Source organism: Globicephala melas, chromosome 5 (assembly GCF_963455315.2).
Source record: "Globicephala melas chromosome 5, mGloMel1.2, whole genome shotgun sequence".
NCBI lineage: Eukaryota > Metazoa > Chordata > Mammalia > Artiodactyla > Delphinidae > Globicephala > Globicephala melas.
In genome coordinates this window covers 71,672,868-71,692,853 of record NC_083318.1, presented here as the reverse complement: position 1 = coordinate 71,692,853, position 19,986 = coordinate 71,672,868, and the positions used below count along the sequence as shown (strand labels likewise).

The window sequence follows — 19,986 nt, the reverse complement described above, 5'->3', positions numbered from 1 at the left end:
TAAGAATCCTAATTTCTCACTGAGCTTTCTTACAAAGTTCCATTCGGGAACTACAGGTGGGCAGTTTCTATGCAAAAGGACAGAGGACGTGGGACCCTAGGTGGTAACTTTATATATCCAGAGCTAGCCTCCTCGTGGTATCTCAACTTCAAAGAAAGTTTGCAAAAGTACTTTTCTACAAAGGGAAAAGGAAAAGTGCCTGGCTATCCCACATGGGGTGGAATCTAGATGTTCACCAAATTACGGGGTGATGCCGTGACCACCACTGTCAGCCACATATGCAGCTACACACACCTCCTCAAAAAATTGTTACCGCAAGGATTCTAACAGTGAAGTGCTCTTTAGTATACAGAGAATTTCTGGCCGTGACACTGAATTTTAAAGTGACGGACTTAAACAATACAGCAAATGTAAGGGCCTAGCTCAACAGCCAACAAAGTAGATGAAGATTCGGGAAGATGTGTGATGGGTCTGTCTTTTGGTCCTGGTGGTACAGCACAACGACCGTTCACCCACCGAGACCAGGTCAGATGGCTCCGAGTCAGCCTTCCCTGTTCTGGCCACACAACTGAAGTCTGAGGATGGCGGGGGACCCCCACTCCACAGTGCAGTGCCAATAGGGGCCTCCTCTCTACAGCCTGCTCTGCGGTCCCCGGCCACGCATATCATCCTGCTCAGGGCTGCAGTACTCACTCCGTGGAGAGGACGACGGCAGGCAGGAAAGGTGCCCTCGAGGGGGCCCACCTTCTGCCACCAAGCCTCACAGGTCTGTGGCACTGCACGGGCTCTTGCTTCTGCGGTGCACCGTGCAAGGAAACGGAAAGCTTCCTCTCACCGTGTCACGTGGGTGTGGCAGCAACAGCACACCCCACTATGGAGCATCCACAAGGAAAACGAGGGGACTGTTGAAAACACACGCGGCACCTCAGGACCGGGCCCCCAGGTCACCTGCTGAACAACAGCTCCGGCAGCACTGGGCTGAGGGCACGGGCGCTCTGGAAATGCTCTCCCTTGGAGGAGTTCGTAATCCTTCACTCAACCTAAAGTCGCTAGTCTCGCCCTGATAACATACTGTGCCTTCTTCCAACATCATCCATGTCCCCGTCACAATGGACATACACTAAGGTGACAAAAAAAAAAGATACAAAGGACCTGGACAGACTCTTTGAAACAGTGCAATCATCTGACAAACTGATGATCATGAAGGATTTCAATGCATGTGTTTGGCAGCGATGCCAAAACATGGATGAAAGGCATCAGACTCACAGGACTGGAAAGCTGAACAGCACTCACTTACTCCTGCTCTGCAAGGGTGCCAGCCAGCAGCTCGCAATCACTAACACCATCTTCTGCCTAGCAAATAAGAGAGAGATATTATGGATGCACTCTCGATCTCAACAGTGGCATCTCGCTGATAACCAACATTGCCTGTGGGTGGACGTGAGGCTACGTGCAAATGACCATGACTGGGGGCATTCCGAATTCCTGGGGACAGCACAGCTGAGAGACCCCAGAGCAAACAGCTACTGAACAGCGAAATGGAGACATGCCCGGGGGTTCTCTGACAATGATCCTAATGGCATTCTCAAAGGGCTTCCCAATTAAAAGTGAAATGAATCTCCCAGAATTCTATGAAGCAGCCATCAACATTACAAGTATTTAAAAAAAAAAAAAATCACCTTAACAAATTCAAGGAATACAGCAAAGACATCTAGAAACCCCTCGCAGGAAATTCAAATAGTACACTGTCAACACCAACGCTGTGGACTCTGCTCGTGGAGCACCATGGAGCGAGTGGCAGATTTCTGCATCTCCAGGTCAGAATTTAAGCAGAAAGTACCTTGAGACAGGCTGTCCAGAGTCAATAAGCATCCCCAGAAGGCCCACTGAGGTTAAAGGAGAAGAAGTGAAACTTTTCTCCCTGCCTGCCTCTTAACTCAACTTTCATTTTCGAAGATAACAAAATAAAAAGCAATTTTATTTTTCAAATAATAATAGGAACTGAACAGGTTCTATGCACACACCAAAGATGCACTAACCCCATACAATACACAACTAGATTCTGCCTTGTGGTCTTCCTTAAACACAGATTTTAAAATTCAGTTACAGATGAGATCAGTCCTCTTATTTGCAGCTGCAAGACCAAAGGATCCTTCTCTGAATATTCTATGAAGTTATGTTTCGTATATGGAATGCACTACTCAAGCTAAAGACTACTAACACCTAATGTAGAGTAGAGAATAATGAAGTTTTACCAAGTTCTGATTTGACGTTCAAAAATGAAAACAAATATTGCCTTTGTTTATGTTAGACTGTGTCTCCAACACAGGTCTTCCTGCAAGATGTGAAAACTAAGCATTTTTTTTCTTAAATGGCACCAATGACACAAACTGAATCAAAGTAATTAAACAGTTAATTGTCAATATGCAAATATAAATATATTACAAAATTTAATCTTCAAACATCTAGGTATCCAGATATGCTGTATCATCGACCCTTGTGTCAAATGATCTACTTCCAATTTTCACAGTTTTAATAGCTTAAAGACTTGCACTTGAAAAGGGGAATGTTGAATTACTAAAATTATAAAGAAAAAATCTTCAACATTAAAAAAGAAATCCTTAAGATTTTCGAGAGAGACTAGATGAACTTGAGAAACAGTGTATAAATGCCCATGATCACAAACATTTTAAATGGCGACAACCAAGTCATAAATCAGTACATGAAATCAAAAGGTCTTCACTGAAGACCTGTAATATAGGTCACGGAACTCTCATTTGAGACCACAGGATTACAAAATAGAAAGAGAAAATGCAGTCTTCCTTACCACAGTTCAACAAACATAAGGCAAAAATAGCGCTAAAGAACTCAAATCTTAAAGTGGTTGTTTACAAAGCTGAAAATACAGCAAATCAGTTTTTTGAATGAGAGTTTTTTTTTTTAATACACATTAAAAACAAGCAAAAAGGTCATAAAACCCATGAGTGCCCTCCCACTGGGAAAAGTGAAACTAAACCATGATGCTCTCAGAACTTACCCCAGCATAGTTTTCAAATAACAATGTTTGCAAGGCAATTACTTGATTAAGCTCAACTACTGACAATTCCTTTAAAACAAAAGAAAAAGAAAGATCTGCCAACAGGCATAGCCTCTCCACAGTGTTTTGTATGGCATAGATTCTATTACTGTATGCACTACTCTTGGAAGGTAAATTATTATTTGAAACCTAAGTAATGTCAGCGAAGAATAATTCAACAACTATTTCTAATTCTGTGGTTAACTTTTACTGAGAACTTAAACTGAGCCAGAAACTGTTTTAAGTGCCTCATACTTCAAACTCATTTAATACAACAACCGTATTAGGATAGGCATTGTTATAATCCCCAATTTATAAATAAGGAAACTGAGGCAGAGGAATGAAATGACAATCGATAAGAGCTGGGGCTTGAACCAGGAGTCTGATTCCAAGCCTGAGCATTTCATCGTGTACTACCAATCCACCTCCCCGAGAAGGAAGGGGGGAAGACAGCTCTCAATGTTAAGAGACACACAGTCCAATTCGCTTCACAAACAACTGCTGAGCAAATCTGGGCAATAACCGAACAGTAATCTTAAAGGTAAAGCTGACAAGATGTCCAGGGTAACAGACCTCAGATTAGATGACCACATATTCTTCCTACTTCTGTCCTCGCCCAGGCCCACCTTCTGTTTTCCTCATAATTTACAATGAAAGTACAAGGTAGAAGCAGAGAGAAGTACGTACGTGTGTGTGTCTGGTGCGTTGGGGGGTGTGTGGAAAGGGAAATTAGACAAACACATCGGTTAAGAAGTAAGAAACTGACTCAGGTTAGAAGAGAAAATGAATCAAATGGTCAGAGCAGATGTCAGATTAGAGCTAGGCAGAGTTCTCTGATAACAGGGGGTGTTGAACACAAGACCCAGCAAAATTTTCCTTCGCAAATTCTATGAGTAACATCCACAACCATTCCATTAAATGGAAGCAATGTAGACGTTGGCTTTCACCTGTGACCTCTTACACTTTCTTGAAACACCTCCTCAGAAACTAAACAAAAGCACTGGTACCTGGAAAAGTGGGTGCATCAAGGGACAGGCTGTGAGGACTGACTTGTAACAAGAGATTAACTGTCACAGGATCACCTCTCAGGAAGGGGGATTCCCACTGGTACCTTCGGCCTCCACAAAACCCTCCGTTACAACTTCTTCAAGCTTTACTGCAAGGAATGAAAAACAAGGACTTGCCCCTAGAGGAATCTCCCATTCTTCTCTTGCTCACTGCCCTTCCTCTCCTTCACCCTGAAGGCCTCCCTTCTCTCCATCCAGCAATTCTCCACCTCAGTCACGTGGGAGGGCTCCACTCAGCTCCCATCTCCCCAACCCCACCTCCGAGCCCACTGAGGCCTTGCCTCAGTCCTCCCCATCATTCTCGCCTTCCTACACCAAGGCTGTCGGATGCAGCACTGTTGGAAGATCTCCAATAACGGCATCACCGTCAATTCATGGTGTCCACTCTCAGCCAGATGCCAAGATGCGCTGCTGCTATCAGCACTTCACTCAGCCCAACATTCATCCTTCTCAGAACCCCAAGAGGCAACCCTCTGTGGCTTTCAGCACAGTACCCTGTCTCTGCCCCAGAGAATGCAGAAAAAACAAATTTAACTCATATTTAATAACTAGTCCCAGATCAACCAAAAAATTCACTATATTTAGTCTTTTTATCTCATTCTATTTGTCCAATCTTATTCTCACTAGGTCCTTTTAAAGGAGTCAAGGCAAAAACGGCTGTTTTACTTAAGGAATCCATACAACCATATTTGTTTATACAATAAATAAAATCTACATTAGGGGGAAAATGCTAAGCATAAAAGGGTTCAGACAAAATTCCACTTGCAGAAGGAACTGGCCATTTCAGCTCTTGAGTCTCTACCCCACCATCTTCCTGGAACAGGACACCACAGGACGGTGGACAGTTTGAGTCAGGAAGGTGGTGTGGCTCCACGGAGAGGACACGGTCTGCACTCAGGGGCAGAGCCCAGGCCCTCGTGTTGTCCCCTCCTCTCTGGCCCTCAGCCTTGTCGTCTGCATTGTGACAAGACTGGACCAAGTGTCCTCTTGTGGTTTCTTTCAACTCTCAAGTTTCAAGATTCTCTGCCATCCCTAAGACTACACATAAGTTCAAGTCAAAGTAAAATCAGGAGAAAAATAATATAACTTTACAACCAAGTACTATTTTTAATTGCCTACAAGGTTCTAAGGTGAGGGGAAAACAATCACACTCTTAGGATTATAATTTTGGTGGAGAGATGTTAAAAGGGGCATTTTATCACTTTCTGGTACTACAGTTTCTTTCCTGGTAATGTTAAAGGGTAATTCAGAATATTTAACATATGTCATTGTTATTTCCAATAGAGAATACTTAGGATATTAAGACTATAACAGGGATTCTCTGGTGGCGCAGCAGTTGGGAGTCCGCCTGCCAGTGCAGGGGACGCGGGTTCGTGCCCCGGTCCGGGAGGATCCCGCGTGCCGCGGAGCAGCTGGGCCCGTGAGCCATGGCCGCTGAGCCTGCGCGTCCGGAGTCTGTGCTCCGCAGCGGGAGGGGCTGCATCAGTGAGAGGCCCGCGTACCGCAAAACAAACAAACAAACAACAAAAAAAAAACTATAACAAAGTTCAGTTCTTACTAAAAGTTTAATTTTAAAAGATCTGCTGTGTAATTATGCGTTATTACCTCTACGAGTCATTTTTCTAGTAGGAAAAGAAAAGGATTGGAGGGAAGAAGGGGGTGGGGGGTTGAATTCTGCTTCCAACCAAGACAGAGTTAGAGAAACCAGATTCTCACCCCCCGTGCACGTCAAACAACCAGAAAACTGAACAAAATACATGAGACAATGGCTCTCACGCACTGGTCAGTGTGAAGAACAGGAGTGTTGACCCCTGAGAAAAAGGATAAGTCCCCAGTGACAGCAGCATACTGTGCGGGGGTGGCTTCCAGGCCCCAGCACAGGAGGGGGACCCAGCCCCAGCCCAGTGGAACCCCAATCGACTGAGCTGGAAAGGACAGAGTTGGTGGAGTTCAAGGAGGCATATAATTGGTGGGGCAAAATACCAGCATGGGGGGAGCTGCACAGAGAGACCTGGAGACCCGCAGAATGTCTCCCCAGCCGCTGGATGAGGACTTGTCTGTGCACATGTGAGAGGAAACCACCTGAGTCTGGGAAAGAATCACTGCAGAAGAGTACGCAGAAGTTGCCAGAGCTCACATGGGGCTGGGAATAGTTTCTATTTCCACCAGCCACAGTGGAAGAAATCTCCTAATACATAGTGCCTGGGAGAGGATCCTCAGAAGGGTATTACTGTCTTACTAGTGGGGCTAAGTCATCCCTAGACTGAGGCTGCTCTGGTCCAGTCCTTTCAAAGGATCGATCTGATTCCAAGCAACTTAACTATATACCAGAAAAAAATTTAAATCCAACATTATTTAAAGGAATACAACAAACCCCAGCAACCAGCAACATAAAACTCACAATACCCAGCATCCAACAAAAAAAGAAAAAACAACTACTAGGAATGCAAAGAAGCGGTAACATATCGCCCACAACCAAGATAAAAATTTTAACCAAGAGAAAGAGAGATAGAAATGACAGATATGATGGAACCAGAAGACAATGCTGTTAAAACACCTGTTATAAACACATTCTAGATGTTCAAGAAGGTAGAAGAAAATATTACCATGATTAGAGAAATGGATATAAAAAGACACAAATGGAATTTCTAGAGATGAAAAATATAGTATCTGAAATGAAAAATATACTGGGGCTACTAGGATTAGCAGAAGAAAAGATTAGTATTAGAAGATATAGTAATAAATATTATCCAAAGGGAAAACAAAAACAAAAAAATTGAACACAGTATCAGTAGCCTGGGGGACAATATCAAGCATCTAACATAGGTACAACTGTAGTCCCAGAAGGAAGAGAGGGGGAGAACAGAAGAAGTATTTGAAGAAATAACAGCGGAGAAATTTCCTGATTTAATACAAACTATAAGTCCAAAGACCTAAAAAACTCAACAAACCTTAACCAGAATAAACATAAGTAAAATTATGCCAAGGCACACCACAGTCAACTTGCTGAAAAGCAGTGAAAAGAGAATAAAAGCAGTCAGAAAACAAAACAAGACAGTATGCTCAAAGGAATAATGAATGACACCAGACTTATCATCAGAAACTCCACAAGACAGAAGACAATGGAGAACTATCACTAAAGTACTACAAAAATAAATGGTCCATCTAGAATCTTTTATCCAGAGAAGTAGCTTCCAAATTGAAGGCAAAATAAAAGCTTAGAGATTCATCACCAGAAAATCTGTACTATGAGAAATGCTGTAGGAATTTTTTTAGGCAGAAGGTAAATGATACCAGATAGAAATCTGGATCCACACAAAAGGAAGAAAGAGCACACAAGTGGTGTATATGTGGGTAAATATAAAAGATATTTTTGCCTACTTAAAGCAAAAATGATATTAATATATACTATGATCTGAATGTGTCTGCCCCACCACTAATTCCTATGTTGAAACCCTGATCGCCAAGATGATGGTAATAGGAGGTGGGGTCCTCAGCTGCAGAGAGCTCCCTCCTCCCTTCCACCATGTGAGCTTACGGCAGAAAGACACCTATCCTGCTGGCACTGTGATCGTGGACTTTCCAGCCTCCTGAATTATGAGAAATAAATTTCCATTATTTATAAGCTACTGAGTCTCTCGTATTTTGTTACAGCAGCCTGAACAGACTAAAACAATAGATTGTGAGATGTATAATACATGTATAAGTAAAATGTATGACAGCAGCAAAAAGTACAGAAGGGCAAGATGAAAGTGCACTATTGTAAAGGCTCCTGCATTATACATGAAGTGGTATAATATTATCGGAAGATGGACTGTGAAAATTTAAAGATGTATACTGTAAAGCCTAGAGCAATCACAAAAAAAAAATGAAACAGAGACACAGCTAATAAGACAATAGTGGAAAAGAATGATTAAAATGGAATCTAAAAAAAACCCCTCAATTCAAAAGAAGTCATGAAAAGAGGAAAAAAGGAACAAAAACAAATGGGACAGGGCTTCCCTGGTGGCACAGTGGTTGAGAGTCCGCCTGCCGATGCAGGGGACACGGGTTTGTGCCCCGGTCCGGGAAGATCCCACATGCCGTGGAGCGGCTAGGCCTGTGAGCCATGGCCGCTGAGCCTGCATGTCCAGAGCCTGTGCTCCACAACGGGAGAGGCCACAACACTGAGAGGCCCGTGTACCGCAAAAAAAAAAAAGGGACAAAAAGAGAAATGAATAGCAGGTTAGGAGATGTAAACTTTACCATATCAATAAATACATTAAATGTAAATGGTTTAAGCATCTCAAGACATATACTGTCAGACCCAACTATGCATATGCTATATATAAGAAACCCACTTTAAATATAAAGGCACAAATAAGTTTTTAAAGAGGATGGAAGAAGATATATCATACAGACTTTAATAAAAAAAAGCAGAAATGGCTATATTTGTATCAAAGTAGACTTCAGAACAAGGAATATTAACAAGGAATATTATCTTTATCAAGATAAAAAACATTTCATAATGCTAGAGGGTCAATTCTTCAAGAGGACATAATAATACTAAGTCTATCTAAACCTAATGCCTGAGCTTCAAAATACATGAAACAAGAAATGATACAAATGACAGAAGTAATTATAGTCGGAGAGTCCAACATTCCTCCCTCAGTAAATGATAGAACAGTAGGGAGAAATCAATAAGGATACAGAAGACCTCAACAACACTATCAACCAACTTGACCTAACTGACGTTTATAAAACATTTCACCAAACAGCAGCAAAATATTCATTCTTTTCAGGTACACATAAAACATTCATCACAGCAGACCATATTCTGGACCACAGATCAAGCCTCCCTGCATTTTAAGTGGACTGAAACTGTCCAGAGTATGTTCTCTGACCACAGCAGAATTAACGATAGAAAGATTACTTGGAAAGTCCTAATAGTTGGCAAATAACACAAGCAACACACTTCTAAATAACCAATGAGTCCAAAACAACCACAAGGGAAACTGGAAAATATTCTGAACTGAATGCAAATGAATACACAACACCTCGACACTTGTGGGATACAGCTAAACCAAACAAAACAAAGGATTCAATAACAAACTCATCTTAGAGCATATTTTAGCTAAACTGAAATCTATTTGGTAATGATTAAATATGGGTGGTTGTTATTCATCATTACATAAAGGGGTTTAATTTGCTGATATTTACGGATACTCTCCTTAAACGGCAAAGATCTCTGTGGGCTGCTCCCAGGGATATGACGAAAGAAAACACGCACTCCCTTAACCTGTCAGAAAAAATGTGGGCCTGTACCCAAACTCCAAGGCCAAGCTAGAGGGATACGAGGGCCATGTAAGTGAGGGCACATGTTCTCTCCGGGGCAGGATGATTCTGTGTGACAGTGGAGGCACGTGGCTTGGGCCCAGAAGCCCGATGCTGCGGAGAGCAGTCAGGGGAGAGCCTTGGCGGCACAAAAGGCAGGGAGCAGAGAGGTGGGGGCAGGCGGCAGGTTCAGCGAACTGCTCGTTCGATGTCAGCACAACACAGGCGTCTTGTGGGAGAGGAAGCCTGGGACTGGACTACGAGGGCCTGGAGGGAGCCGCAGACGCGACCTGGAGCCAGAACCTGAGTCTGAGTCCTGAACCTACTGCTGAGCAACGAGGCAGCCCTGCTCCAAGTTCCCTGCTCCCCTGTGAAGGAGGACAAAACCAGCCCGTCTGTCCCTCAGCTGCAGGGGGCGCAACCGTACCACCCACACGGTGGGTGAAGCACTACATTCACGCGGAGGCGACGGGTGTAGTGGCTTGGTGAGCTGAAGGTGCCCGAGTGGTCCCAGATGAAGGAAGATGGAGGACACCCTACCGGGGTGAGTGTGGGTGAGAAGGAAGAGAATGTGGACGCAAGGCCACGGCAGCAGTACAGGCGAGGAGCACGGCCTCAACCCCAAGGCTGTGGTGGAAGCACCGAGAAAGAGGCAACAGAAGGGGCCTCGGTGACCAGCAGAGAAGGGGATGGAAAGCCAGGGAGGAGGAAAATGGAACCCGGTTCTAAAGCAGTGGATATGTGGGAAAATTGGACCCTCAAACAAGGAAGTTAGAAAATATTTTCGTGAGAAGGCGTGATGCTTCTAAACAAACTTTTGCCCATACAATAGGACACTGCTGACTTCGGAAGGAAAAAAATCTCATGAAACAAAACATTTAATCCTAAAAACTATGCATCTATTCTAAAAAGCATCTGGCAAACAAATTCTATATACAACTACACAAACGCTGTTTAGTAAAACACTGCAACTGAATTTCACCATGTTACTTCTAACATCTATACATTTTCATGCATGTCCTGATTTTACTTGAAGGCTGCAAAAATTCACAAGTGAGGACATCACAGTGTACTACTAATGTGTTATTATAGATGCGCCGGATGTACAGATGCACCGGATGTACAGATGCACAGATGTAATAATGTGTTATTACAGATGCTCATCAGCAAATAAACCTTTGGCTGAGCTAACAGAGCCAAAGCGAAGAAAAAGTGAAAAGATCAACATGGAGGTAAGAAAAAAGAATTATTTGTCACTGAGTTCTCTGCTTAAAAAAAAAAAAAGATTAAAAAGAAATCATCAATCAAGAAAGCCTAGTCACCTGAACCCACCAGACACACAAACATAACAGAAACCACCATTCTGCAATAAAGTGTAATCGTACATATGGGCCGTGGACAGTGAATGAACACAACGCCAACTTATACCTCAGGATTCGTTACCTTACGGTGACCAGGCTGAAAAATACAGCTTTATGTCACTCCAGTAGAACCACCTATTCACCTACTTGGACTGGCTCACTGCGTGACAAACAAGATGATCACTTTTCAAAATGATGACTAGAAACTATGTTTGAATAACGTCCACTGAAATTAGCTTACGTTTGAAATTCAAACGATTTTCAGATACGATATAGCACCCAAAATGAAACTGGCTTTGATCTGACTAACTTATTCCAGTCAACTCAATGGGTGAAGCTTTGCTGTTTCGTGAGAAGGAAAAGATTTGTCAAGCTTACCTAAGAGACATTTAGAACAGTGTCTATTACGTGCCCATTTACAAGTTACTTCCTAAGCCAATCTCAAGAGCTATTAATAGTCTGTCACTAGAGCTTTTTGCTGACATACTACATTCTTGCCCAGAATCAGTTAGTATAGAAAGGGTACACATAGAGAAATTCTAACTAGCATCCTGGGAGTAGCTTATTCAACTTCCTTGCTGTAGTACGTAAAACAAACCTCAAAAGGGGAGGGAGAGAGAGGGAAACATCTGGATAGGCTCCAGAGAACTCACCCGTGCAAAGTCAAACGCATATCTGTAAATAAGTTTAAAGTTTGTAGAATCATTTAATAATGATCTTAAGTAATCCAAAGTATTTCTGAGTTTTTCTGTTGTATCACATCTAGAAAAACAGAATAAAGGCAAATTATAACCCGAGTTTTTTTTTTTTTAACGTGGGGCAGTAATATAAAACACAATACCAAAAGACAATAAAAACCCTGGAGTTGGAACATGTCCACGATGAGCTATTTTCTTCCTACACTTTTTATTTTAAGAAATTTCAAATGTACAGAAAAACTGAAGGCCTAGTAAATACACACCCACATACCCATCCCCTGGGCTCACCATGAGCACTGTCACATTTGTGCTCACTCTCTCACATACATGCACTTTTTTCTGTACCATTTGAAAGTAAGTTGCCAACATAATGCCACTTTACTCCTAAACACTTCAATGCCATCATCACTCTTAATATCCTAGAAATGTTAACTTTCTGAGCTAATATATGACCCATGCGCAAATTTCCCAATTTTCCCCCAGCTGTTCCTTTTCATCCGGGATCCAATCAAGGCTCGTGCACTGCTTTCAGGTATCTATCTCCTTAGCATCTAGAAGGTGTCCTGCCTTTTTTCTGTCTTTCTTGACAATGTCATTTTTTCAAAGACCAGACTAGTTGTTTTGCAGAATCTCAGTCTGTCAGATAATTTCCCTATGATTATATTTAGATTAAGTACTCATGATAAGAACTCTCCACGTGATGTCCTTCTCAGTATACCCTGTGAGGAGGCTCATAACGTCAGTCTGTCCCATTACTGGTGATATTAAGTTGATTCATTTGGTGAAGGTAGCGTCCACCAGATTCTCCACTTAAATGGTACTCTTCGCCCTTCTGAAATGGTGTGTAATCTGGGGGATGATACCTTGAGACTGACAATCCTGTTCCTCAACAACATTTCACCAGGTGTAACATTTTAGCATCTGTTGATGAGCCCTGCCTGAATCAGTTTTAACATCTGAAGGTACAAAATAGTGATTTTTCTAATTCTATCATGCTTTTACACTTACAGGCTGGAATTGTTCTATAAAGAGTTCTACTCACCATCTTTCTTACTTTCTAGACTTAAGGATTTTTGCCTTTTACTCAGTGTTATAATCTGCTACTGTCTTCATTCTTTTTGATGCATAAATTGTCCGTGTTTGGGCACTGGCCCCTTCAAGCTGGCTCCAGTGTCCTTCTGACATGTCCCCGTCAGTCTCTGAGCACGTACGTCCTCACTTTCTGGCACAAGATATTCTAGTTCACCTTGTACTCTCTCTACCCTAAACGTGAAATCAGCTATTTCTCCAGGGAGCCCCTAGTGATAACCATCTATTTTCACAGGTAAGAGACACACTGTTTAGTTTTCTTAAGTAGACTGATTGGTTATTTTTACAAACTAATTTTCTGTTCATAACATCTAGCCCTTAAAAATGAGAACAAAGAGTCATCATTTTCACTGACAATATTAAAGCTTTTCAATGCTGCATGTGTACCCTTGCGTTTCTCTGTAGAGCTTTTACCTCCTACTAAGTATAGACAATACATATTACAAGTATTATCAATGTAAATATTTTACGTACTTTATAAACTAAAATATGGTTCGTAATAGAGCATACCAATGTATTTTTAGCAATAAATTTGTGAAAGCTTTTTTTTTTTTTTTTGTAGCTATCTACAAAAAACTCCCCAGGATCTACTGAGATGATAAAATAACTAAAAGTCAAAAGCTACAGTAAATATTTCATTTCTATAAGTCTACAACAATTTAGAATGTGCTTTATTTCTTCCTGATGTTTTTGAAAACTAGAAAAGATTAAAATTAGACTATTTTAGATGTCAGAAAACCCTGCTTTAAGGGACTGACATGTAAGCTGAGAGCTGAAAGACAGGTGGAAACTAGATGTTTTTGGAGGCGAGGGCCTTCCACATTAAAGGAACGGTATGTGCAAAGGCCCAGTAGCAGAAGGGAGCATGCTAAGTCCAAAGACTAAAAGAAAACCACTGTGACTAGACTGGGTAGAGTAAGAGGGAAAGTGGTCCAAGATGAAGCTGAAAGGGAGGTAGGGCCAGACCACAAAGGGTTTTTGTGGTCCACAGTGGGTTTTTTTGTTTGTTTGTTTTGGGAGGTTTTTTTCGAATCCTAGAAACAATGGAAGCCACCTCCTATCATGGGAGAGACCGTGATCAGGCTTCCATCTTGAAAAGCCCACTATGGATCTCTGTGGAGAAAGGTTAAGGAAGGAAAAAAAGAGACACTGATTGATAGCCTAGTTATAGAGATTTACTGCCAGAACCCAAATTTAGGTTGCTGGAGGCTAAAAGGATGCACAAGAAAGCAGTAAGCAGAGCCTGTGAGGCAGGAGTGGGAACAGGGCTTACCTTGCACTGGGCACTCAACTGTATGGCTCGATTTTCTTACCAGGTATATAAATAATGAATAATATTTTATTAGTAATAATATGGGGGAGGATCAAAGAGGAGGGAAACCAGCTAACCCCAAAACATCTAAGGCCAAGGTTCCCCTCTTCATTTGGAAAGAAGGTTAAGGATGAAAACCACAGGAAACTGGCCAGATTTGGGCCAGTGGTTTAGTTTAGTTAGTCCTGCCCAATGAAAGGAAGAAGAGCAGTTGTTTGTTTCAACAGATTCTAGAGCAGGAACCACTCATTTAGATGACCACTGCATAGCTAAAAGAAAATAAAGTCGCTACAGGTCAATATGACGTTCTGCAGCGTGCCTGGAAGCAAGTCCAGCCACACTGGCAAAGACGTCCCTATGTCTGCAAGACGCTCAGAGAGCTCACCTGGAGTGTCAAGCATAAAATGCCCAAAGTAAAATTTTCACTTCATGTATCTATTAAGGATGGGTTAGAGACGATACTGTCAATAAAGGGTTTAATCTGCTTTAAAAGGGGTCCTGTCCTGCAGAGACTGTGGACTAACCCCCATCAGGGAGACAGGCCGTTGAGTCACCCTGTCTGAACCGCAGGTTGCCATCTAGTGGCCACTCAACAAGGCCATCTGCAGAGGGGCTCAGTTCAAACAGAGGGCCTGTGAAGAAACAGGCTTGGTCTGAGACTTTTCAGAAAGCAGCCACATCATTCAACACATTTCCCCCTGCTTTTCTGTGTACCACGTATAAGAAAACTTGTGGTAGTCATACAGTGACAGTGCCACACCACTAAGGGGCATCTTTTCCCATGAGAAAATATGCATATACTGTGGAATGAAATCATTGCTTATTTGAACTTTGCTGCTGTAACACAGTCCAAAGCAACAGGAATCAGGATAATAATCCTCAAAGGTTATAAAATCAAAGGTAGCTCTCTCCCATTACCCTGGGACAGCCTTTGCCCCTTCACTTGGTCAGCCCAAAGGTATTTTTCCAGCCCATCATCAGTTCTCTACAAAGTTAGCTACAACTCTAACACACTTTTTTGGGGTTTTGTTTTGTTTAGCTTAAACACTCTATAAGCTTAATTCATCAGAGGTAACCTTAAACCACATGTTGGAACAAGGCAATAAAAAAAACAGTCAATTAAAACAAGAGTTGGGAATTCCCTGGCAGTCCAGCGGTTAGGACTCGGTGCTCTCACTGACAAGTGCACGGGCTCAATCCCTGGCCGGAGAACTAAGATCCCACAAGCCGTGTGGCCAATAAATAAATACATAAATCAATCAATCAAGAGCTGTGCCTTCTCTGAGAACGACTGCGGGAACTTGGGGATAGATGTTCCCTACCAGCTGCTGTCACTGCTTCCAAGAGTCACAAAACATGGCCCTGGAGAGGCCAAGCACACAACTCCAGATGGCATACAGAAGACTGGTTTCTGGGTGCCTGGGGAAAGCCACATTACATCACTTCAACGTTCCTGGTTTTAGGGACATTACCAGGGACACCCAGAAAGTGGCAGACCGATTCAAAACTCTCTGGTTCCAAAACCCATGGGTTTCCTATTGCTAGCATGCGCTCACTGTACAGTTGTAATTTTTTTAGAAGAGGTTTTGTTATATACACTTTAATTCCAGCTTGAGTCCGTAAAACTTCACTGGACAGGTTTAATAAAGCCAAAAATAAGAAAAAAATCCAAATAGAAGACAAAATAGATCATTCAAAAGATGGACTACTTTCCATCTTTAGAGCATATAAAGGATTAGCCTCTGAGTTTTCTTATTTATTGGGTGCAAATACCTTATAAATACAAGTAGCATAAAGAGAAGTGACCTTATTACTTTTGGATATTTTGCCTGAACACTGCTTCCAAGCTCCTGCCTCAAATGGACTTTGTCTTGTTCATGGCTTTTGTTTCCCCAGGACCTAGAATTCTGTGCCTGGCACACCACTGCCACTCAAATATTTGCTGAACAAATGACGAATCTAGGGAGGCAGGAGGGAAAGGGGGAGGAAGCTCTTAAAACTTGAAATTGTACTATTTTTGAACTACAAAGAACCTTAAAGGTTATTGTGAGTAATCATCTTCACCTCACTGATGAGGAAACTAACCTCAGAGTTTCATCTCACAGAAGAAAGCAGATTCCTCAATTCCTTTACAGTGGATCAGGTCTGTTACTATACCGTAAATTGCGAGGGCCAAGTGGCAGCATTCTATGGGAATCCACCTGCCACTACCCGTGTCACACAAAGTGGCGAGCAGAGTTCCCCACAAAGAGCTTGTGGAGCGCCCCCCAGCCCATGAACATACGCGTAGGCCTCTTCCAGGAAACTGTGTATTTCAATTCCCAGGCAATGCAATCCTCAAAACATGGGCAAGGCCTGGCACGGGGTAATATTCTTTTGTAAAGGCGAATGTAAAAACGAATCTAGAGCTGTCCAGAAACGGACACTACACCCTCTTAAGACACATGACACTGTGCCTGAAGAAGTGCTGATGGTGCCTCCTCTAAAGCCATGAATAAAATCTTGCTTTGGCTGTGCATTCATCATTACAAGGATACTTCAAAAGGAGCCGCCATCACGTGCTCTATCCGGAAAGCAACAAAGGGAGGCAGCACGGAGAACAATGCAGGAGTTAGTAGGCTGAAAACTGTAAGGAGGAGTTTCCCTACATGACATACACAATTTTAGGAGATCCCAGAGACTTAAACCTAAAATTCGAGAGCATGCTGAGAGGAAAGCGTACCTGTAAAAGGGTGATCTGGCTTTTACCTAAAACGCACTTGTCATCAGACAATAGTTGTCAGAGGAAGAATGTGACTGAAGAATCAGAAGTCTTAGGTTTTCCTCCCATCCTACCACTTTCTTTCACAAATCACATACCCCTTCTAAGCCTCAGTTTCCCCATCTGTAAAACGTGCAGGGTAAATAAAGCCTGATCTGCCTAGGTAGCCATGAGGCGCGAACGAAAGAACAGTGAACAGGCCTCATAAAACTACTAAAGCACAACAAAAATGAAGCACTGTTACCAATGACAAAGGGACAATGATATTGAAAGTTGACAAATTACGAAATTATTTAAATAAAACCATAAAACCATTTCAATTCCAATTTTAATCCAGTAAAAACTTAAGCCTATCATTCCTAGTTAAAGGAAGAAGAAAAAGAGAAGCCATTCAAGTACTTTAGATCAGTTACTATATTAAGAATTAGCACTTCCTCTTCAAATATCATTTGAAATGTTTCATCATCCACCTCAAGTGTATCTTTCAATGAGTAACAGAGAATGACAATTTGTTTTCTTGAGTGAAACTCTTAGCAAGCACACACACGTAAACACACACGCACAGACACACATGCATGTAAGCACGAAGTAAACACATAAAACCAGTGATTTTTTTCCCCTCAATTCTGGCCCAGGTAACATAAACAGAATCTTTATTATTATTATTTTTTTAATCACTAGAGTAATGAAGTTCTAACTTTGCCCAAAGCTAGTATCAGAATATATCAAATAAAAGATACTGAATATCTTTACTTACAAGTTATACTTCACTCAACTTTTCTCACTAATTATAAACCAGATGATAATACTTTGATTTTAAACCTGCGCTATCCAATACGGTAGCCACTAGACACATGTGGCTACTGGGCACCTGAAATGCAGCTAATGAAGATTGAGATGTACCATAAATGTAAAATATACACCAGATTTTCAAGATTCAATACGAAAAAGAAGGTAAAACAGCTTTTAAAACTATTGGTTACATGTTGGAATGATAATATTTTGGATATTCTGGATTTAAGTACAATATATTAAAATAAATTTTACCTGTTTCTTTTTACTTTTTTAAACGTGGGTATTAGAAAATTTTAAATTATGTACGTGGCTCATATATATGAGAAAAGGATGGCCTATTTCTATTGAGCTGCTCTAGAAGAATACTAAAATAAACAATATATTATATAAAAACTTTAATTTCTAAAATTCATCCGTTATAGCCCTCCTCATCATAGGAAAATGGGGCTTGGTCTTCATACCTATGCACAGGTGAAGCCTGCCCGGATCCCCTGGCGGTCCTCCAGTCACCCAAGCCAGGCTCCACGAGACCCCAGGGGTGAGGTAGGCAGCCAGGGGAGGGCAAGGACACCCACCCCCCACCCTTGCCCCAGGGTAGCCTCAGGACTTACTGTAGAGACGTCATTCCTTTTAACCATTCCTGTAGAGTAAAATAACCCATGTTTTGTGCATCCAATTTCCAAGCTAGGACAAGCATAACTACCTGTTTAAAACAAAAACAAAACAAAGCAGAAAGACCAATCAAATAAGGAGGACAGACCTCAGTAATTAAATACATTAACATCAGCCAAATGCTTCGGTTCACAGTAGTTTAGTCACTGAAATATGAACAAGGTAACTTCAAAAATGAGTTCTAGTTTGGCAAACATCTAAAAGTTTGATAATTCAGTCTGCTGACAAGGGTTTGGAGAAACATGACTTCTTATGCCTGATGGTGGAAGTGTAAAGCCATTAACCTCTCCCAAGGGCAGTTCTGCAGTATGTATCAAAACTGAAACCAGCAGTTCCATCTATGGAAAGTTATCTCATAGATACACCTGCACATATACACAAAGCTGTATAGTCAACAAGACTGACTACAGTACTATTTGTAGTAGCAGAAGACTGAAAACAACCAAACATCTACTAATAAGGGACTACTTAAATACTTCTTTGCTAAACACGTTCCGTACGAAAGAATACTATGTCACCACTGAGACAAATGAAGTGGAGCCATCGGTACAAACACGGAACAGTTTCCAAGATTTATTAAGTGAAAATGAAAAGAGTGAGGTGCAGAACAGAGTGTTAAAAACCCAAACAGTAGGTGGTGGGACACGGACAGTGGATTCGACGTTTGTGAGTTCAACTACATACACTGGGGAAATGATTTTAAAGTAGTCCAACACTCCACTTCGATAGCACTGTGCCTGCAATGAGCGCAGGATGAGCGGACAATCACTCAATCACTTCTCAGTGGGGCGTCATCCTTGCTTTCAGTGCACCTTCTGAAACTGGGCAGACATGAGGAACTGTGACAACTCGGGTTTTTGACACCGCTCGTCACTTTTTCACTCAGCTGCTTTAGAGAAAAGGTGGCACCGAGGCAGTGATGGTGAGTTTAATAAATACCTAAAGGTATAAAAGACAAAATTACATTTCCAAGATGCCTCCAACTGCAAACTCTCCAGGGCTCTTTCTTACACAGGGACAGAGCTGAGGCCACCTGGACTGGGGGATGAGGAGGAAGCTCTCCCATCCTGTCTACCTCAAAGACCCAAGACAAGGTGAGGGGTAACTAAAAAAGAAAGTATGCCACTCCTAAAGAGGTAAAGAAGAGGGACAGGGCCTTCCTAGGACCGTCCTAGGAAGCTTTGCCACTCTGCAAGGCTGGCTATCTCTGGAGAGTCATTCACACAAAAGGGAACCCGAGTACAAAAGAGGAGCTCACATATACACTGCTGAATGGCTTATACGTCCATTTGTTGTAATAAAAAAAAGAAGGCAATGGGAAGGAAATAAATGTTCCTGCATACAGCTGGCCGGGGACTAGCATACTCTGCATTTGGCAGTTAATCTGATTTCTTTACCCAGGACCTAAATGCTTCATTTCATCTAACAGAAGAACTGCCCCAAACCATTAAACTACAATCCATGTGCCCAAATGGGTCAGAGGGTGGTGACGGTGAAAGGAATCCGGGTGACATAACATAAAAAACTGAGGCAAGCCAAGACATGGAAGCAACCTAAATGTCCATCGACAGATGAATGGATAAAGAAGATGCAGTACATATAGATAATGGAATACTACTCAGTCATAAAAAAGAATGAAATAATGCCATTTGCAGCAACATGGATGGACCTGGAGATCATCATACTAAGTGAAGTAAGTCAGACAGAGGAAGACAAATACTATGTGATATCACTTATATATGGAATCTAAAGTATGACACCAATGAACCTATCTATGAAGCAGAAACAGATTCACAGACACAGAGAGCAGACTTACGGCTACCAAAGGGGAAAGGTGGGGGC

The 19,986-nt window shown here is 42.0% G+C and overlaps 1 protein-coding gene across 1 annotated transcript in view; it reads right to left on the bottom strand.

Moving 5' to 3' along the window:
- The window catches only part of DCUN1D4 (defective in cullin neddylation 1 domain containing 4), a 70,041-nt gene that overhangs the window by 6,568 nt on the left and 43,487 nt on the right, over positions 1–19,986 (bottom strand). The window contains 2 exon segments of the mRNA XM_030880510.2: positions 11,471–11,579; positions 18,084–18,175. Coding sequence (XP_030736370.1) covers positions 11,471–11,579; positions 18,084–18,175 — 201 coding nt within the window.